The 22488-nt window shown below is 43.9% G+C and overlaps 1 protein-coding gene across 1 annotated transcript; it reads left to right on the top strand.

The window, feature by feature from the left end:
* The first annotated feature begins 11801 nt into the window (after positions 1-11801).
* LOC115144517 (serine/threonine-protein kinase SBK1-like) lies at positions 11802-22288 on the top strand. Its single transcript, XM_065002290.1, has 4 exons — positions 11802-11806; positions 14182-14420; positions 16759-16961; positions 17347-22288. Exons 1-4 carry the CDS (start codon positions 11802-11804, stop codon positions 18178-18180), a joined length of 1281 nt encoding a protein of 426 aa, XP_064858362.1. The 3' UTR covers positions 18181-22288.
* The last annotated feature ends 200 nt before the right edge of the window (positions 22289-22488 follow it).

Genomic DNA, 22488 nt, shown 5'->3' on the forward strand with positions numbered 1-22488 from the left:
CGTCTGCGTAGAGGTGGATCAGAGACTCAAAAGCAGCAAGAGTGATATCATTGATGTACAGAGAAAAGAGTCGGCCCAAGAATTCAACCCTGTGGTACCCCCATCGAGACTGCCAGAGGCCCGGACAACAGGCCCTCCGATTTGACACACTGAACTCTATCAGAGAAGTAGTTGGTAAGCCAGGCCAGGCAATCATTTGAGAAACCAAGGCTGTCGAGTCTGCCGATGAGGATGTGGTGGTTGACAGAGTCGAAAGCCTTGGCCAGATCAATGAATACGGCTGCACAGTAATGTTTCTTATCGATGGCGGTTAAGATATCGTTTAGGACCTTGAGCGTGGCTGAGGTGCACCCATGACCAGCTCTGAAACCAGATTGTATAGCAGAGAAGGTATGGTGAGATTCGAAATGGTCGGTAATCTGTTTGTTGACTTGGCTTTCGAAGACCTTAGAAAGGCATGGTAGGATAGATATAGGTCTGTAGCAGTTTGGGTCAAGAGTGTCCCCCCCTTTGAAGAGGGGGATGACCGCAGCTGCTTTCCAATATTTGGGAATCTCAGACGACACGAAAGAGAGGTTGAACAGGCTAGTAATAGGGGTGGCAACAATTTCGGCAGATAATTTTAGAAAGAAAGGGTCCAGATTGTCTAGCCCGGCTGATTTGTAGGGGTCCAGATTTTTCAGCTCTTTCAGAACTTCAGCTGAATGGATGTGGGAGAAAGAGAAATGGGGAAGGCTTGGGCGAGTTGCTGTTGGGGGTGCAGTGCTGTTGACCGGGGTAGGAGTAGCCAGGTGGAAAGCATGGCCAGCCGTAGAAAAATGCTTATTGAAATTCTCAATTATGGTGGATTTATCAGTGGTGACAGTGTTTCCTATCTTCAGTGCAGTGGGCAGCTGGGAGGAGGTGTTCTTATTCTCCATGGACTTTACAGTGTCCCAGAACTTTTTTGAGTTAGTGTTGCAGGAAGCAAATTTCTGCTTGAAGAAGCTAGCCTTTGCTTTTCTAACTGCCTGTGTATAACGGTTTCTAGCTTCCCTGAACAGCTGCATATCACGGGGGCTGTTCGATGCTAATGCAGAACGCCATAGGATGTTTTTGTGTTGGTTAAGAGCAGTCAGGTCTGGGGAGAACCAAGGGCTATATCTGTTCCTGGTTCTAAATTTCTTGAATGGGGCATGTTTATTTAAGATGGTTAGGAAGGCATTTATAAAAAATATCCAGGCATCCTCTACTGACGGGATGAGATCAATATCCTTCCAGGATACCCCGGCCAGGTCGATTAGAAAGGCCTGTTCGCTGAAGTGTTTCAGGGAGCGTTTTACAGTGATGAGTGGAGGTCGTTTGACCGCTGACCCATTACGGATGCAGGCAATGAGGCAGTGATCGCTGAGATCTTGGTTGAAGACAGCAGAGGTGTATTTAGAGGGGAAGTTGGTTAGGATTATATCTATGAGGGTGCCCGTGTTTAAGGCTTTGGGGGGGTACCTGGTAGGTTCATTGATAATTTGTGTGAGATTGAGGGCATCAAGTTTAGATTGTAGGATGGCTGGGGTGTTAAGCATGTTCCAGTTTAGGTCGCCTAGCAGCACGAGCTCTGAAGATAGATGGGGGGCAATCAGTTCACATATGGTGTCCAGAGCACAGCTGGGGGCAGAGGGTGGTCTATAGCAGGCGGCAACGGTGAGAGACTTGTTTTTAGAGAGGTGGATTTTTAAAAGTAGAAGTTCAAATTGTTTGGGTACAGACCTGGATAGTAGGACAGAACTCTGCAGGCTATCTTTGCAGTAGATTGCAACACCGCCCCCTTTGGCAGTTCTATCTTGTCTGAAAATGTTGTAGTTTGGAATTAAAATTTCTGAATTTTTGGTGGTCTTCCTAAGCCAGGATTCAGACACAGCTAGAACATCCGGGTTGGCAGAGTGTGCTAAAGCAGTGAATAGAACAAACTTAGGGAGGAGGCTTCTAATGTTAACATGCATGAAACCAAGGCTATTACGGTTACAGAAGTCATCAAAAGAGAGCGCCTGGGGAATAGGAGTGGAGCTAGGCACTGCAGGGCCTGGATTCACCTCTACATCGCCAGAGGAACATAGGAGGAGAAGAATAAGGGTACGGCTAAAAGCAATAAGAATTGGTCGTCTAGAACGTCTGGAACAGAGAGTAAAAGGAGGTTTCTGGGGGCGATAAAATAGCATCAAGGTATAATGTACAGACAAAGGTATGGTAGGATGTGAATACAGTGGAGGTAAACCTAGGTATTGAGTGATGAAGAGAGAGATATGAGAATGCCATCGGATGTTTTTGTGTTGGCAGTCAATTCTGGAGAGAACCAAGGGCTATATATGTTCCTGGTTCTAAATTTCTTGAATGGGGCATGCTTATTTAAGATGGTGAGGAAGGCATTTAAAAAAAATAACCAGGTTGATTAGAATGGCCTGCTCGCTGAAGTGTTTCGGGGAGCGTTTGACAGTGATGAGTGGAGGTCGTTTGACCGCTGACCCATTACGGATGCAGGCAATGAGGCAGTGATCGCTGAGATCTTGGTTGAAAACAGCAGAGGTGTATTTAGAGGGCAAGTTGGTTAGGATGATATCTATGAGTGTGCCCGTGTTTACGGCTTTGGGGTGGTACCTGGTAGGTTCATTGATAATTTGTGTGATATTGAGGGCATCAAGCTTAGATTGTAGTATGGCTGGGGTGTTATTAAGCATCTTCCAGTTTAGGTCACGAGCTCTGAAGATAGATGGGGGGCAATCAGTTCACATATGGTGTCCAGAGCACAGCTGGGGGCATAGGGTGGTCTATAGCAGGCGGCAACGGTGAGAGTCTTGTTTTTAGAGAGGTGGATTTTTAAAAGTAGAAGAAGTAGAAGAAGACACGGCTAGGACATCCGGGTTGGCAGAGTGTGCTAAAGCAGTGAATAAAACAAACTTAGGGAGGCTTCTAATGTTAACATGCATGAAACCAAGGCTATTACGGTTACAGAAGTCATCAAAAGAGAGCGCCTGGGGAATAGGAGTGGAGCTAGGCACTGCAGGGCCTGGATTCACCTCAACATCACCAGAGGAACAGAGGAGGAGAAGAATAAGGGTACGGCTAAAAGCAATAAGAATTGGTCGTCTAGAACGTCTGGAACAGAGAGTAAAAGGAGGTTTCTGGGGGCGATAAAATAGCATCAAGGTATAATGTACAGACAAAGGTATGGTAGGATGTGAATACAGTGGAGGTAAACCTAGGTATTGAGTGATGAAGAGAGAGATATGAGAATGCCATCGGATGTTTTTGTGTTGGCAGTCAATTCTGGAGAGAACCAAGGGCTATATATGTTCCTGGTTCTAAATTTCTTGAATGGGGCATGCTTATTTAAGATGGTGAGGAAGGCATTTAAAAAAAATAACCAGGTTGATTAGAATGGCCTGCTCGCTGAAGTGTTTCGGGGAGCGTTTGACAGTGATGAGTGGAGGTCGTTTGACCGCTGACCCATTACGGATGCAGGCAATGAGGCAGTGATCGCTGAGATCTTGGTTGAAAACAGCAGAGGTGTATTTAGAGGGCAAGTTGGTTAGGATGATATCTATGAGTGTGCCCGTGTTTACGGCTTTGGGGTGGTACCTGGTAGGTTCATTGATAATTTGTGTGATATTGAGGGCATCAAGCTTAGATTGTAGTATGGCTGGGGTGTTATTAAGCATCTTCCAGTTTAGGTCACGAGCTCTGAAGATAGATGGGGGGCAATCAGTTCACATATGGTGTCCAGAGCACAGCTGGGGGCATAGGGTGGTCTATAGCAGGCGGCAACGGTGAGAGTCTTGTTTTTAGAGAGGTGGATTTTTAAAAGTAGAAGAAGTAGAAGAAGACACGGCTAGGACATCCGGGTTGGCAGAGTGTGCTAAAGCAGTGAATAAAACAAACTTAGGGAGGCTTCTAATGTTAACATGCATGAAACCAAGGCTATTACGGTTACAGAAGTCATCAAAAGAGAGCGCCTGGGGAATAGGAGTGGAGCTAGGCACTGCAGGGCCTGGATTCACCTCAACATCACCAGAGGAACAGAGGAGGAGTAGGATAAGGGTACGGCTAAAAGCTATGAGAATTGGTCGTCTAGGACGTCCGGAACAGAGAGTAAAAGGAGGTTTCTGGGGGCGATAAAATAGCTTCAAGGTATAATGTACAGACAAAGGTATGGTAGGATGTGAATACAGTGGAGGTAAACCTAGGCATTAAGTGGTGATGAAAGAGATGTTGTCTCTAGAAACATCATTGAAACCAGGTGATGTCATCGCATGTGTGGGTGGTGGAACTGAAGGTTTGGATAAGGTATAATGAGCAGGGCTAGAGGCTCTACTGTGAAATAAGACAATACACACTAACCAGAACAGCAATGGACAAGGCATATTGACACTAAGGAGGCATGCTTAGCAGAGTGATCATAAGGGTCCAGTGAGTAGTGAGGTTGGTTGGGGTCACGGCGAATCAGACAGCTAGCCGGGCCATCGGTAGCAAGCTGGCAGAGGATGGAGGTCAGTTTTTAGCCACCTTGTGCGTTTCCGTCGGTAGATTAGTGGGATTCCGTGTGGTAGAGGGGACCAATCCAAAATAGATATAGTTAGAGTGACCCAAGAAAATTGTCCGAGAGCAGCCGATAGGACAGCTAACGATTAGCGGGCCGCAGATGGGCGTTCAGGTAAGGTCGCGACGGAGAGCCCGTTGGATAACTTCCTCGGGCAGATAACGTCGGTAGTCCAGTCGTGAAGGCCTGGTGGGGCTCCGCGTCGGCAGTTAAACGGGTCCGGATACGTGATTGTAGCCCAGGAGTGGCTGATGGAACTCTTCAGCTGGCTAGCTCCAGAATCATTTATGTTTGCTCCGGGACCGACGTAAACCAATTGTCAATCGGATAGCAGCTAGCTAGCTGCAAGATCCAGGTGTAAATGTCCAGATCTTGCGGAAGAAATCCGGGGATATGGAGAGAAAATAGGTCCGTTGTCGCGTTGTACAAAACTGCTTTAGCTTTTCGAGCTAAAGGATAGCTGATGACCACCAACCATGGTTAGTTGAATACTAACGTTAGCCAGTAAACTGGCTAGCTTCTGGCTAGCTTATTTTGTGGATTTCAGATTTGAGGCGAATAATACTTTTTTTTTTTTTATTGGTGAGGCGAGCCTCCCGGGTGGCACAGTGGTCTAAGACCAGAGACTCTGGGTTCGAGCCCAGGCTCTGTCGCAGCCGTCCGCGACAGGGAGGTCCATGGGGCGACGCACATTTGGCCTAGCGTCGTCCGGATTAGGGAGGGTTTGGCCGGTAGGGATATCCTTATCTCAGCGCGCACTAGCGACTCCTGGGGCGGTCCGGGCGCAGTGCACGCTAACCAGGTCGCCAGGTGCACGGTGTTTCCTCCGACACATTGGTGCGGCTGGCTTATGGGTTGGATGCGCGCTGTGTTAAGAAGCAGTACGGTTTGGTTGGGTTGTGTTCCGGAGGACTAATGACATTCGACCTTCATCTCTCCCGAGCCTGTACGGGAGTTGTAGCGATGAGACAAGATAGTAACTACTAACAATTGGATTCCATGAAAAGGGGGTCAAAATAAAATTAAAAATTAAAAAGTTGGTGAGGCGTGTTGCAGGAGAGTGTTTTGAAGTTGAGTTTTTAGAAAATAAAATATATAAAAAGATATGAAGAAAAGATGTCAATACACATATACGCGGGACACCAGAAGAGGACAAAGGACGTCAGACTGCTATGCCATCTTGGTTAGTTAGCAAGATGGGGAGGTAGAATCTGTTTAGAAGCCTCTTGGACCGAGACTTGGCGATCCGGTACTGCTTGCAGTGTGGTAGCAGAGAGAACAGTCTATGACTAGTGACTGGAGTCTTTGACAATTTTTAGGGCCTTCCTCTGACACCGCCTGGTATAGAGGTCCTGGATGGCAGGAACCTTGGCCCCGGTGATGTTCTGGGCCTGTACGCACTACACTCTGTAGTGCCTTGCGGTCAGAGGCCGAGCAGTTGCCATACCAGGCAGTAATGCAACCCATCAGGATGCTCTCGATGGTGCAACTGTAAAACCTTTTTGAGGATCTGAGGACCCATGCCAAAATATTTTCATTCTCCTGAGGGGGAATAGGTGTTGTCTTACCCTCTTCACGACTGTCTTGGTGTGCTTGGACCATGTTCATTTGTTGGTGATATGGACGCCAAGGAACTTGAAGCTCTCAACCTGCTCCACTGCAGCCCCGTCGATGAGAACGGGGATGTTCTCAGTCCTCCTTTTCCTGTAGTCCACAATCATATCCTTTGTCTTGATCACGTTGAGGGAGAGGTTGTTGTCCTGGCACCACACGATCAGGTCTCTGACCTCCTCCGTATAGTATGTCTCATCGTTGTCGTGATCAGTTGTGTCATTGGAAAACTTAATGATGGTGTTGGAGTCGTACCTGGCCGTGCAGTTATGAGTGAACAGGAAGTACAGGAGGGGACTGAGCACGCACCCCCGAGGGGCCCCCATGTTGAGGATCAGCATGATGGATGTGTTGTTACCTACCCTTACCACCTGGGGGCGGCCCATCAGGAAGTCCAGGATCCAGTTGCAGAGGGAGGTATTTAGTCCCAGGTTCCTTTTTAATGAATTTATTTGCAAATTATGGTGGAAAATAAGTATTTGGTCAATAACAAAAGTTTATCTCAATACTTGTTATAGACCCTTTGTTGGCAATGACAGAGGTCAAATGTTTTCTGTCAGTCTTCACAGGGTTTCACACACTGTTGCTGGTATTTTGGCCCATTCCTCCATGCAGATCTCCTCTAGAGCCATGCAGATCTCCTCTAGAGCAGTGATGTTTTGGGGCTGTTGCTGGGCAACACGGACTTTCAACTCCCTCCAAAGATTTTCTATGGGGTTGAGATCTGGAGACTGGCTAGGCCACTCCAGGACCTTGAAATGCTTCTTACGAAGCCACTCCTTCGTTGCCCGGGCGGTGTGTTTGGGATCATTGTCATGCTGAAAGACCCAGCCACGTTTCATCTTCAACGCCCTTGCTGATGGAAGGAGGTTTTCACTCAAAATCTCACGATACATGGCCCCATTCATTCTTTCCTTTACACGGATCAGTCGTCCTGGTCCCTTTGCAGAAAAACAGCCCCAAAGCATGATGTTTCTACATCCATGTTTCACAGTAGGTATGGTGTTCTTTGGATGCAACTCAGCATTCTTTGTCCTCCAAACACGACGAGTTGAGTTTTTAACAAAAAGTTATATTTTGGTTTCATCTGACCATATGACATTCTCCCAATCTTCTTCTGGATCATCCAAATGCTCTCTAGCAAACTTCAGATGGGCCTGGACATGTACTGGCTTAAGCAGGGTGACACGTCTGGCACTGCAGGATTTGAGTCCTTGGCGACGTAGTGTGTTACTGATGGTAGGCTTTGTTATTTTGGTCCCAGCTCTCTGCAGGTCATTCACTAGGTCCCCCCGTGTGGTTCTGGGATTTTTGCTCACCGTTCTTGTGATCATTTTGACCCCATGGGGTGAGATCTAGTTTGGAGCCCCAGATCGAGGGAGATTATCAGTGGTCTTGTATGTCTTCCATTTCCTAATAATTGCTCCCACAGTTGATTTCTTCAAACCAAGCTGCTTACCTATTGCAGATTCAGTCTTCCCAGCCTGGTGAAGGTCTACAATTTTGTTTCTGGTGTCCTTTGACAGCTCTTTGGTCTTGGCCATAGTGGAGTTTGGAGTGTGACTGTTTGAGGTTGTGGACAAGTGTCTTTTATACTGATAACAAGTTCAAACAGGTGCCATTAATACAGGTAACGAGTGGAAGACAGAGGAGCCTCTTAAAGAAGAAGTTACAGATCTGTGAGAGCCATAAATCTTGCTTGTTTGTAGGTGACCAAATACTTATTGTCCACCAAAATTTGCAAATAAATTCATAAAAAATCCTACAATGTGATTTTCTGGAAGTTTTTTTCTCATTTTGTCTGTCATAGTTGAAGTGTACCTATGATGAAAATTACAGGCCTCTCATATTTTTAAGTGGGAGAACTTGCACAATTGGTGGCTGACTAAATACTTTTTTGCCCACTGTAGGTGTTCCTTTTGTCCAGGTGTGAAACGGCAATGTGGATTGCAATAGATTGCATCATCTGTGCATCTATTGGTGCGGTATGCAAATTGGAGTGGGTCTAGGATTTCTGAGATAATGGTGTTGATATGAGCCATGACCAACCTTTTAAAGCATTTCATGGCTACGGACGTAAGTGCTACATGTCCGTAGTCATTTAGGCAGGTTACCTTAGTGTTCTGCTGGTATTACAGACTCAGTCAGGGAGAGGTTGAAAATGTTAGTGAAGACCCATGCCAGTTGGTCAGCGCATGCTCGGAGTATACGTCCTGGTAATCCATCTGGCCCTGCGGCCTTGTGAATGTTGACCTGTTTAAAATGTCTTGCTCACATCGGCTGCGGAGAGTGTGATCACACAGTTGTCCGGAACAGCTGATGCTCTCATGCATGTTTCAGTGTTGCTTGCCTCAAAGCGAGCATAGAAGTTATTTAGCTTGTCTGGTAGGCTTGTCTCACTGGGCAGCTCTCGGCTGTGCTTCCCTTTGTAGTCTGTAATAGTTTGCAAGCCCTGCCACTTTATATAATGTTTTCATACTCTACATTACTCATCTCATATATATATACTGTACTCTGTACCATCTATTGCATCTTGCCTAAGCCGTTCGGCCATGACTCATTCATATATTTTTATGTACATATTCGTATTCATTCCTTTATACTTGTGTGTGTATAAGGTAGTTGTTGTGAAATTGTTAGGTTCGTCGGAGGTGATATCGGGATTTCTTATAGGCTTCCGGGTTAGAGTCCTGCTCCTTGAAAGTGGTAGCTCGAGCCTTTAGCTCAGTGCAAATGTTGCCTGTAATCCATGGCTTCTGGTTGGGGTATGTACTGTACATAGTCACTGAGGAACGATGTCATCGATCCACTTATTGTTGAAGCCAGTGACTGATGTGGTGTACTCCTCAATCCCGGAACATATTCCAGTCTGTGCTAGCAAAACTATGCTGTAGTTTAGCATCTGCTTCATCTGATCATTTTTTTACCCACCGAGTCACTGGTGCTTCCTGCTTAATTTTTTTTGCTTGTAAGCAGGAATCAGGAGGATAGAATTATGGTCAGATTTGCCAAATGCAGGGCGAGGGAGAGCTTTGTACGCATCTCTGTGTGTGGAGTAAAGGTGGTCTAGAGTTGTTGTTTTTTTATTCCCTCTGGTTGCACATTTAACATACGGATAGAAATGAGGTAAAACTGATTTAAGTTTCCCTGCGTTAATTAAAGTCCCCGGCCACTAGGAGCGCCGCCTCTGGATGAGCGTTTTCCTGTTTGCTTATGGTGGTATACAGCTCATTGAGTGCTGTTTTAGTGCCAGTCTCGGTCTGTGGGAGTATGTAGACAGCTATGAAAAATACAGATGAAAACTCTCTAGGGAAATAGTGTGGTCTACAGCTTATCATGAGATACTCTGCCTCAGACGAGCAAAACCTTGAGACTTCCTTAGATATCGTGCACCAGCTGCATAGGATGCCGCCCCGTGTATTACCAGATGCTGCTGTTCTTTCCTGCCGATAGTATATAACCCACCAGCTGTATGTTAATAATGTCGTCGTTCAGCCACGACACAGTGAAACATAAAATATAAAAAATGTTAATGTCCCGTTGGTAGGATATACGTCCTTTTAATTTGTCCAATTCATTTTCCAGTGATTGAACGTTAGCTAGCAGTACGGAGTACAAAGGCAGATTAGCCACTCGTCACCTGATCCTCACAAGGCACCCTGATCTCTTTCCGCAAAATCTCAGTTTCCTTCTCCAACGAATGACTGGGATGAGGGCCTGTTCGGGTGTTTGGAGTATATCTTTCCCGTCCAACTCATTAAAGAAAAAGCTCTTCGACTCCGGGATGCTGGCCTTCTTGGCAGAGTTCCTCTGTCCAGTGTCTGTGTTCTTTTGCCCATCTTAATCTTTTATTTTTATAGGCCAGTCTGAGATATCTTTTTCTTTGCAACTCTGCCTAGAAGGCCAGCATCCCGGAGTCGCCTCTTCACTGTTGACGTTGAGACTGGTGTTTTGCGGGTACTTTCATGAAGCTGCCAGTTGAGGACTTGTGAGGACTTGTTGAGGACTTGTTTTGTTGATGGTGGTGGAAAACGGTCTCAAACATCACTCCAGAATCTCCCATAAGTGTTCATTTGAGTTCCTTGCTCAGAACATGAGGACATATGGGGTTCCTTTTAACGTGAGTCTTCAATATTCCCAGTTAAGAAGTTTTAGTTATTATAGGACTATTTCTCTCTATACCATTTGTATTTCATAGACCTTTGACTATTGGATGTTCTTATAGGCACTATAGTATTGCCAGCCTAATCTCGGGAGTTGATACGCTTGAAGTCAAACAGCGCTGTGCTTCAAGGATTGCGAAGAGTTGCTGGCAAATGCAGGAAAGTGCTGTTTGAATGAATGCTGCTGCCTACCACCGCTCAGTCAGACTGCTCTATCAAATCATAGACTTAATTATAATATAATAAACACACAGAAATACAAGCCTTAGGGCCTTTTTTATTTTACCTTTATTTAACTAGGAAAGTCAGTTAAGACAAATTCTTATTTTCAATGACAGCCTAGGAACAGTGGGTTAACTGCCTGTTCAGGGGCAGAAGGACAGATTTGTACCTTGTCAGCTCGGGATATGAACTCGCAACCTTTCGGTTACTAGTCCAACGCTCTAACCACTAGGCTACCCTGCCACCCCATTAATATGGTCAAATCCGGAAACTATACTTTCATTGAAATACGGAACTGTTCCATATTTTATAGAACATGTAGCATCCCTAAGTGTAAATATTGCAGTTACATTGCACAACCTTCAATGTCATAATTATGTAAAATTGTGGCAAATTAATTACGGTCTTTGTTAGGAAGAAATGGTCTTCACACAGTTCACAACAAGCCAGGCGGCCCAAACTGCTGCATATACCCTGACTCTGCTTACACTGAAAGCAAGAGAAGTGACACAATTTCAGGCACCGCATTGATTATATGCAACCCAGGACAAGCTAGTTAATTAAACTGGTAATATCATCAACAATGTGTAATTAACTAGTGATTATGTTAAGATTGATTGTTTTTTATAAGGTAAGTTTAATGCTAGCTAGCATTACTTACCATGGCTCCTTGCTGCCTACACTCGCATAACAGGTGGTCAGCCTGCCATGCAGTCTCCTCGATTGCATTGTAATCGGCCATAATGCCGATTACTGATTTGTTATGATAACTTGAAAACGGCCTTTCCGATTAATTGGTCGACCTCTAGTGGAAACACCTGCTTTTGATGTACTTTTTTATCCCTCATTTACTCAAGTGTTTATTTTATTTTGTCAGTGAATATTGCACATGGGGTCATGGGGTCAAAGACTGTACTTTTTGGAGAAATGTCCTCTGATCTGTTTGGCCATTATATAATATATAACTGTTTGGCCTTAATGACTATCGTTATGTTTGGAGGAAAAAGAGGGAGGCTTGCAAGCAGAAGGACACCATCCCAACCGTGAAGCACGGAGGTAGGAGCATCATGTTGTGCGGGTGCTTTGCTGCAGGAGGGACTGGTGCACTTCACAAAATAGATGGCTTTATGAGAAAGGAAAATTATGTGGATATATTGAAGCAACACAAGACAATAGTCAGGAAGTTAAAGCTTGGTCGCAAATGACCCCAAGCATACTTCCAACGTTGTGGCAAAATGGCGTAAGGACAACAAAGTCAAGGTAATGGAGTGGCCATCACAAAGCCCTGACCTCAATCCTATAGAGAATTTGTAGACAGAACTGAAAAAGCGTGTGCGAGCAAGGAGGCGTACAAACCGTTACATCAGCTCTGTCAGGAGGAATGGGCCAAACTTCACAAAACTTATTGTGGGAAGCTTGTGGAAGGCTACCCAAAATGTTTGACCCAAGTTAAACAATTTAAAGGCAATGCTACAAAATACTAATTGAGTGTATGTAAACGTCTGACCCACTGGGAATGTGATGAAGAAATAAAAGCTGAAATAAATCATTCACTCTAATATTATTCTGACATTTTACATTCTTAAAATAAAGATCCTAACTGACCTAAAACAGGGATTTTTTTTACTAGGATTAAATTACAGGAAATGTGAAAATCTGAATTTAAATGTATTTGGCTGAGGTGTATGTAAACTTCTGACTTCAACTTTATATCTATTTCAGTAGTACTGTTATTAGCCTTCTAAATCACTGTGAATGACAGATTCTAGAGTAGACCCATTTTGGCATGTCAAAACATAAAAAGAAACAAAGTATTTTAATTTGGGATTGTTCATCTTCAATTTGGAACGGTTGAAACTTCACTTTGGGATGGTGATGAGCCCTGCCTCTGTCTTCTAATGGTCAGTCTATGCTATTAAAAAGTCTTAACAATTTCTTCAGGGTTCAGGAAATTGAATCAGCATCCAACTTTCTAAAAGCTAGCCCAGAGCTGCAACAAGTCAAATATGTTTACTTGGGCACATCTCAAGTAATCCCTTCACTCCTGCTACGCTATCAATTGTATGGTCATGGATATGTACTGGAAGCTTTTATCTCACCCCTCAGCCACTCTCAGCCCATCCCACCTATCACCATAGACCACCCTCGTTTGGCACTTTTAAATGTGAGAGCAATCATAAGTAAAACCTTCCTTGTGAATGACCTCATTACTGAGCGCAAAGTTGATTGGATGTTTCTCACATTTAAAGTGGCATTTAAATACAAAACAAAATTGACAATACAACTTTCACAACAGTTGCGCACCAATAAAAATAATAATAGTAAGAAATAAGAAATAAAACATTAAATAGCAAGAACTGATGAGAAGTTTGTGCCCTAGCCTACCACGCAAAGGCACTATGGATTTATTTTCCCTGGTTGACACAGATATGCTCAGGAAAATTATATCACAATTTAAGCCTTCTACCTGCCTTCTCGAACCTATCCCCAACACTCTCTTCAAAACTTTTTTTAATTGCATATCTGACGAAGTGCAATCTGTTGTTAAAATCAATCCCTGTTTACAGACACTTTTCCCACTGCACTAAACTGCGATGGTGAAACCCCTTCTGAAGAAAAGTAATCTAGATTGTTCAGCTTTTAGCAATTTTTGGCCAATCTCCAAGCTTACATTCTTAAGCAAAATTCAGGAAAAAGTGCCAACTGTAATTTTGAAAAATACCAATCTGGTTTTCGTGCCCAGCACAGAGACCATGGTAAATTATCTAAAAGCCAACACAGATAGCAAACAGCTCTTTGTCCTTGTACTCTCAGATTTAAGTGCTGCAGTCAACACTGTTGACCATTATGTCCTTCTGGACTGACTGGAGAGTTGGGTTGGCCTCTCCGGTCCTGTTCTAAATTGGTTTAGGACCTATTTAACCTGTCAAGAGTTTGTCATCCTTGGTGACCATAACTCAGAGAAAATACATGTGGCGTTCCACAAGGTATGATTTTGGGTCCGGTACTGTTCAGTTTTTACATATGTTCCCTCTTGGCAGCATTATCAGAAAGCACAGCATTGATTTTCACTGCTACGCAGACGATACAACTTTACATTTCTGTGTCACCAGAGGATTTTAGCTCCACTGATCAATTATTAGACTGTACTAGTGATTTAAATACTTTGATGGCTCACAACTTCATCCAGCTAAATCAAGACAAGACTGAGGTACTTATTGTTGGAGCCAAAGCACAGAGAGAGAATCAAGCCGCATATTTTAATTCACAGGCAATAAAGATAAAACACCAGGTAAAAAAACCTAGGTGTTATTTTAGATTCTGAACAAGATTTCAAATCACATATTAGGAAAGTGACAAAAATATATTTCTACCACCTGAGGAACATTGCCAAGAGCCGGCCGTTTCTCTCTCAGGCTGATACAGAGACTTTATTACTGCAGGTAGCCTAGTGTTTAGAGCGTTGGGCCACACACACTGAATGACATTCAAGGTCAAGTTGTCACATTTATTTGTGATATCGCCAATAAGCCTGCTGTATTTAGCGTAACACAGTTTTTCTTGTTTCAGACACATTATTTTATGTTGTCTGTCTGTGTTCTGTTCCGTCCCTAGTTTGCCCCACAGCGTCAAGGTGAGCCTGTCTCTGTTGGGGCCGGGCAGGGTGGGTGGTGGAGGCTCTCCCAACTCCAAGGTGGGCTACTGCGGTGGTGGAGGAGTGCCTGTGGAGGACATGCAGGCCCTGGCCATTACCTCCCTGCCGGGTGCAGACGTGGCAAAACACTACGAGCACATCCGCGAGCTGGGCAAGGGCACCTATGGCAAGGTGGACCTTGTGGCACACCGCACACAGGGTGAGTCAGAGGGCATGGCTGTGGTGAAGGGACATTGTTGGTGGCAAAAGTTTCCATAGAGTCAACGGTCAATGAAAAAGGGCACTACAGTGACAAGGCATTGTGAGGTCAAAGGTCACCATAGTGTAAGATGTCAGGATGAAAGGGCTCTTCAGGTTGAAAGTTAATTACAAGGTTACATGCCATTAAGCTGAAGAGGGCATTAGACTGGGTAAAAGTGAAGGCCTTAATGCTCAAATTAGTTTTGTTTTTCAAATCCATTTTGGACTACTGAATGTCCAAACAGCAAGTTACAAGGGACCAAATCAGATTTGTGTGTGTTCAGACCGCAGTCATTTGCTGAGAAGGCTACCATAGCTGTCATAGTAATGACGGGTATGTGTGCAGTGGTGTAGGCTGATTGGTGGTGGTGCTCATGCAGCAAGCTAAGGTGACAATGCCTCCAATGGACGTTTCCCAGTTGCTTTGAATGTTCAAAATCATAGGGTAAGAACACTTTCAAAGCCACAAAGGATGATGATCCAACTTTCAAAACAAGTCCTTTTTGGCTAGCCACAACAGTCAACTAGGCAGCTAAGTAGCTGTTTAGCTTTCTAGCACGTTCAGTAATTTGTTGTTTTTTAAACAATTAACAAGTCAGTTATCTACCACATGTTCTTGTCAAACTATCAACAGAGTAGCTAGCAAACGTCAAGATATGCGAAATAAGAGCTGAAAAACCACTTGAGGGCAAATAAATCAGATTTGACCATTCAGTCACATGGCCAGGAATCAGATTTCTGACGTTAAACCACCTATGAAGGTGGTTTGAAATGTGGCTTGAAATATCCGATTCCATGTGCTTTTTGGCTGTTAAGACTGCAGGAAAAATAACAGATTCAAATCGTATCAGATACACAGAATCAGATAGAACAGGCATATTTAGTTCAATTCACTTAATACGTGTCAGTTAAGTTTAGCCTTGCCTAAGATATTTATCTGATACTGTACAGCAAGGTTATAATAATAAACTGAAACAAAGTAATCATGAAAAAAAATATTTAGTCAACTGAAATAAAATAATTAACAAACCAGTTTGAAAAACGGAAACTATACTGAAACTATTATCTTTGTCTCCAAAACAAACTAAAATAACATTTTAGTTTTTCTTCTAAGCTTTGGGGATAAAATCTAATGGGGTTTTCAAGCTACTGAATCTGACAGGTAAATGCTGCCAGGAGATGCCAATGTCTCAAATAGGTCTAGTTTGTATAACCATTAGTCTCTCTAGAAAGACCGGTTATAATACTTCAAGGTCTGGGATATCCGAGATGACATCACACTCACTTGAAAAAATCGTTAGGTTCTAACTTGATTCTTCTTATATGTCCTATAAGAATATGTCCTAGGTGAAAAAGCATTGGATTGGTGTAAATATGGGCGAGAGAGAGTTTCCTTCCACAATATTTTTTTGTACCAGTTTCAGCACTGTTCCTTTTAAATCCTAGTCACATTGATATTTATTTGATCATTTAATGAGCCAATCAGCAGTAGAAAAATAACAAAGCATTTTCCCCTCCATACGCTGAGGGATGGCTCTGGAGAAATGTAACCACTTTCAAATTCATAGACTGCGCATATGGAAACAAGAACTGACCGTCCATGATATCAAAATTATAGTTTTAACCATGCTTTAATGCTTTCCCATGTTTGTTTACATTTACTTTGTTTATAAACAATGAAGTAAAACAAGCTTATATTTTGGGTTCTGATGGGGAATAACAGTTTAACTAAGCTCATGAGGCTCATAAGTTATATTATTCAAGAATCAATCATTAATTGAAGTAAAAATGTATGAAGCAACTGCTGATGGCTCCTTTAAACCTAACCCAACCTATGACCTGATCTATCACCATGTGTATTGCTGCCCCCTGGAAAAAACACACACACAAAAACTATACAACACAAATGGCTCCTAGCCGGGCCCACGTGTACTTTCTGTCTCTAACACTAAAACTGTAATGTAATAATATAAAAATGAAATAATAATTACTTTATACAACTGAAACAGGTCTAAAAAGGAATTGAAACTAAACTGAATTCCAAATACAAATCCCAACACTAACAGAAATAAAAACAAAAAATAAAAAAACCTTTAATAATTTTGCAATACAGAATGTTGATACAGTATGTGAGTTGTAATGTTATTAACTCAGGCGTGTGTGTGAGCGTGTGCTTGCTTCTGTGTGCGTGCATGTGTCTGCCTGTCTATCTTCTGAAATGTTGCCAAACAAATTTCCCTATTGGACATTCAATTATTAATTCATTAATTCTGTCCATCACTGTGTGTACATATCAGGCACCAAAATGGCTCTGAAGTTTGTGACCAAGAGCAAGACGAAGCTGAAGAGCTTCCTGAGGGAGTACAGCCTGACGGGAACACTGAGCTGCAGCCCATTTATCATCAAAGTCTTGGACGTACTCTTCGAGACCGAGGATAGCTACGTCTTTGGACAGGAGTATGCCCCCGCTGGAGACCTGTTTGACATCATTCCTCCCCAGGTACTGGATCATACTTATCTCCACACCAATCACTGTTCTCCCATACCCTAGCCAATCAAGCACAATGTTTCAAAACACTGGTTCTGGGATTGGAGCCTTGTCCTTGCTCAGACTTGAGCTGCATACTCATTTAGTGTACTGTAGAGCTCCGTTTAATTTCAGTGGAGGGACTGGTACCCAGACGCAAAGGTTCTTATTCTAGGTTGTTAAAGAGGAGTGCAATATGATGCTTAACAAGAGCCTCGTTGTCCCACTTAAGTCCCTCTACAACTCTTCTATTTCTTTCTCATTTAATTTATTGTACTTCGTTTTCCTCCCCTACTGTAAAATCTAAAACTAACACCCTTTTCTCTTTCTTCACTCCTTCCTCCTCTCCTCCCTGTAGGTGGGTCTTCCGGAGGAGATGGTGAAGCGCTGTATGCAGCAGCTGGGTCTGGCTCTGGACTTCATGCACAGCAAGAACCTGGTTCACCGTGACGTCAAGCCCGAAAACGTGCTCCTCTTCGACCGCCAGTGCCGACGCGTCAAGCTGGCTGACTTCGGCATGACGCGGAGAGTGGGCTGCCGGGTGAAGCGCGTGAGTGGCACCATCCCGTACACAGCGCCGGAGGTGTGCCGTGCCAGTCGTGCCGAAGGCTTCCTGGTGACCACCAGTCTGGACATCTGGGCGTTCGGAGTGCTTGTCTTCTGCATGCTGACCGGTAACTTCCCCTGGGAGGCAGCGCTGCCTACTGACGCATTCTATGAGGAGTTCCGGCGCTGGCATCGTGCGGGGTGTCCCACGGCGGCCTACCCATCCCAGTGGCGCCGCTTCACTGACGACGCCCTGCGCATGTTCCAGCGGCTGCTAGCTGCCGAACCTGAGAAGCGATGCGGCGTGAAGGACGTCTTCTGCTTTGTCAAGTACGAGCTGGTCAGCGAATTCCGACGCCGTGCCTCCTGCCGAGCCAAGCGAGGCGAGAGGTCCAGTTCATCTGGTGTATGCCCTACAGGCTGCACCTCTACCTCCTCTTTGACCTCCTCCTCAATGCGCTCTCACAGACACCCAGAGCCCTCCACTCCCCCAGGAACGACCTCACTCTTGCGCCCAGCGCCCCTGAAGAGGAGCGTCCTCTCTGACCCCCAGTCCCCTCAGGAGGAGTCTCCTGGCCAGCACCACTCTTCTCTGGTTCGAGAGAAGACCAAGGTGATGGCTACTGCCATAGAGATCTGTGTCTGACAGAGACTGGATGAGCAGCGGTATCTGTGGGCGTTGCCATGGCGATAGGAACCTGCGCAAGGTACTTGTAACGGCCATTTTGACTGGAGTTGAAGGTTGACGCTGCTGAGAAGAAGCCCAATATTGAATTGTTGACTGTGACACAGATTGGTATCAGCACTCACGGCAGTACACTCTTGGACAAGTCATCACTAGCGCATGCGTTTGTCATTTTGATTTGTGACCTTAGACTGTTTTCTGAGTTGGAGAAGCGACATTCAAGAGTCCACTGACTGACATCGTTTTTTTCACAGCAACTCGTTCCACTGTTCAGCTATTTTGCTTCTTGGTACACACATTAACACGGCTAATGATGCTAATAGAAACAGTTCTAGCCATTTCTAAACATTGGGTTCAGTAGAAACATTCAATGCTCCCTGACGACACATTTCCATTCTGCCTCCCTTCTCCCTAATTTCTCTTATTTTTATATTTCTTCTTCTGCTTCTCTCTCTATATATATAAATACCTTTGACCTGGGGAGGCCCAAACCTTAGCTGATCTAGTGACATGCTTTAGATCCAATAGCGATCCAATAGGTCAAATTGATCTTCTGTCTGACTGACATATCGCTGAACGAATGGGAATCCATGGCAGTTCCGTCCATTTCCAAAGTGTGAAAATGTCTATGGACATAGGGGAGAATGATTGTTTTTCAAAAGGAGAAAATATGTGAAGGTGACTCTCCAATGTAGCAGTTACCAAGACAATGGGACATTGCTCATCTAGACTGTCTGAACTGAGACAGGACCCTGCTGTCAGACATCTCAGGACATCTCAGCGGTTACTTCCTGTCTCAGAGTAACTTCCTGTTGAGGGTTACAGGTGATTTCCTGTAGTAGACCACTGTTTAAAAGGACACATTTCATTCTGTAATAGTGCCTAAATAGTTCATACAGGCATCTTCCAATGTGAAAAGAAATGAAAAAATATATAATTGCTTCTGTTGACATTCAAATGCTTGGAAACTGTTATAGAATAGAGTGAGTGTTTATTTTATATTTGCTGTGTGTGTGTGTGTGTGGGGGGGTGTTTGAACAACTAAAACACAATCTCTTTGTAAAGGGGGAGAATAAAATAAAAAGTGCATTATAGATATTTACTATGTTAAGCGCCACACTGTATTATTGTCAGGTAGTTCAACCATGTAGCTCTATTAATATTGTTTACTACTGGGAGAGGTTACAGGGATCAACGCACTGAATGTAGCAAAAATAGTATGACATGTACGTATATGAACATTATAAAATGATAATGCTCTATAGTGGTGCCAAAAATGGGGTGGACAGTAGCAGCCTTTAGAGTATGGTTGGGATGGGACCAGGGCCTATTGGAATAGTACTGTTTAACACGTGTGTGATGTCTCTCCCTGAGCACATTCTGAACACTGTGACCTTAGCCCATCTTAACCATCAATAGTCCCCTTCCTCTGTCAATACAACTCAACTCAAATCAATCAAGTACTTTACTGAGTTACTGCTTTACTGCACACATGCATCCTGTATAACATTACCGAAGCAATTCCAATATAATTGATCATAGTTCCCATGTTCGCTCCAGGCTCCTCAAACTCCCAGCCAACCAATCTTCCTCCACTCTTTGTCCTTCACCTTCATCTATCTCTCACTCACTCGCTCTCTTCCTCCCTTCCCCATCTGCTTGTCTTTCTCCTGCACTTGAGTCTCTGAGCCATTCTGTGTTGTCTGGTAGGATGACCTCTCTCTCCCCCCTTTGGCATGCTGTGGGCTGATGATCAATTGAGGCCGCCACACCGCGAGTGTCTCAGCTAGCGAAAAAAGAAAACAAATTATGTAAGCATCTAAAATGCGCAGTGTGCTGCTTTATCAAGCGTTCATCTCTATTTATCGGCTAAGTTGCTGCTGTTATGTCAGACAGGTGTGTTTTGTGCGTGTCCCACCCTTCCCTTCTTTCCTTTCCCCGATGACAGCCCATCATCCCTGTCGCTATAGTGACAGTCAGTGTTTTTATGGTTAGTTTCTCAGCTCCTGTCCACTCCCGAAACATCAAACATAATTGTCTGGTCTGGTCATTCTGCAACAACACCAGTATTATTAACAACACTGCCCTGCTAGAGTTCTCATAGAAATTGCCTTCCACATATAATGTGTAGTTTACAGTATGTCTGTTCCACTATGTCGGCAATGTCAGTCTCATTCTATCACATATACTATGTACATACATCTGTTGTACTGTTTACGTTTGTCAAAATCTGTCCAATTCACCTTCCTTCTTCCTCCATCGTCTCTAGAACACCTACCTGCTAGTCATGAAGTCAGTGCCCTTGTCATATTTCACACTTTAAGGATGACCGTAGTCAGAGGAGAATGGTGGTTCATTGACCTCAATCTGGGCGGAGATTTTCTGTGATCACTCATAGGGTGAATGCGTGCATAACTTGCATATGTAGCCTCTACTTATGTCAAGATGCATACACTGTTTTGCTGTGTGAATTGTGAATATTTATAGTTTTGTTCGATATTGCATAACCGTATACATCAGAACAGTGTTATGTCAGTTGTCATAAGTGTCAAGTTTTTGTCAGACTGTTATAATAGGTTATGTAGGCATTATGATCACATTGTGTAATGTTCATTTTAGTTTTGTAGCCTACTGTTTACCTCAGTTATGTCCTGATCCTACTAGCTGGTCTCCACCAGCAAGTTGAATTATGTAAATGTGCAAATGTATTAAGTCTTTAACACAGAAACAAATAAAATGTTTAATATTGAGTTCAAATCAAACTTTGTGTACCAGAACTGATACAAACTTGTATTATTTTTGGCAATATGTTAAAATGACCAGTGCATTAACATCTATAAATGGCTGAATGTCTTTGTTTATCCCCTCCCCCTTTTCCCCGCATTTAATTCTACTCCACCTATATGTGTATGCAAATCCAGTCCAACTCTAGGTGTTTCCTTTTGACTGCACATTAGCTGAAGGTCAGGTCAAAGCGGGTCTCATTTCCTGAGTCTTTGGTCTGGTGCATGTGCAGGCTGCTTTAATAAGCTGACTTCCTGCTGAAAGACCAATTGACACATCCGTAGATAAGTTATCTGGCGGTCCTCAAAAAAGTGGGATGAGAGCGAGGCAGTGTGAATATCCCACCACAAACGAGAACAATTATCAGCCACCCCCTTCAGCGAGTGTTAATGTTGTCTTCTCTGAGCTGAGGCATTAGCAGTATAGCCATAATGGGGCTGAGTTGGACGTCTGGGAAATGGTGGGTTTTAGCGGCTACTGTGTTAAGCTAATCACGTCAGACAGTACAGAAGCACTTGAAAGGTCTACGTGGCAGAGAGAGAGATGGGGTTAGCATGTGGAATCTAGCCATGTGCAATAGCCTGTTCTCCCGCTCTTTGAAGGACTGGTGACCTGAGGTAACTAGCTACAGTAGCGACTGAATTGCAGGTTAATTGAGTTAGTATAAGATGCTCTAATAGCCTGTTACGGATACAGGTATCCTGTGTCTGTGTGTATATGTATCCTGTGTTGTTTTCTCTCCTTCTCCCCTCACAGGTGAAAATCATCACTCCCCAATCAGTCAACAATCAATCATCAATCAGAAGACACACCTCCTCCTGTTTCCTACCCAATCACAGTTCCTTTCCCTTGGTTTAAAAACCCCATCAGTTGTTTGCTCAGGGGCTCAATCTCTCTGTAAATGCCATGTCTGTAGGTCTCTGTGTTTCACTCTCGCGTTGTGTCTTAAACCTCTTTTGTTTGAGCACCTCCATAGCACTTTTTCATCACCTGTGAGTATTGTTTTTGGTTATGGTGTTTGTTTGCTTGTGGGAAAAGGGGAAACCAAGACAAGTCGTCCATGGGCATACACTACCCGTAGGTAGACTTTGTTAAATACACTAGTTAGAACTGGGTGGACCACCCACTGTATTTTTGGTTAGTTAGCTATTGTTAAAGTAGGCTAGTCTAGCTTAGGGGTGTTTTTGAATACTTATTGTTTCTTTCCTTTGGTCCAGCTCAGCCCCTTTTCCTGCTCCCCCCCATTACCGTGTGTTTACAAATAAACCTTGACTTTGATGGTAGATTTCAGTTGTCGTGATTATTTCGTTCTCACTTTTACTTTGTCACAATTATAATTTGCATGAGTTATGTTACGGGTCTCATTACCATCCCCCCCCTAGACTGTCGGGCCGAAAGGGATTCGTAACAGCCTATACCTCAGATCTGGCTGGAGAGAAATAGGATTTCTAAACCAAGGCTGTGTGGAGCTGATAGGCAAGGGTG

Source organism: Oncorhynchus nerka, linkage group LG16 (assembly GCF_034236695.1).
Source record: "Oncorhynchus nerka isolate Pitt River linkage group LG16, Oner_Uvic_2.0, whole genome shotgun sequence".
Taxonomy (NCBI): domain Eukaryota; kingdom Metazoa; phylum Chordata; class Actinopteri; order Salmoniformes; family Salmonidae; genus Oncorhynchus; species Oncorhynchus nerka.

What these genes read in the sequence shown, in the direction of transcription:
- LOC115144517 (XM_065002290.1), top strand. An exon ending in TGTGGCACACCGCACACAGG is followed by an intron (nt 14,421 to 16,758) that starts GTGAGTCAGAGG and finishes TGTACATATCAG; the next exon opens with GCACCAAAATGGCTCTGAAG. An exon ending in TTGACATCATTCCTCCCCAG is followed by an intron (nt 16,962 to 17,346) that starts GTACTGGATCAT and finishes TCCTCCCTGTAG; the next exon opens with GTGGGTCTTCCGGAGGAGAT.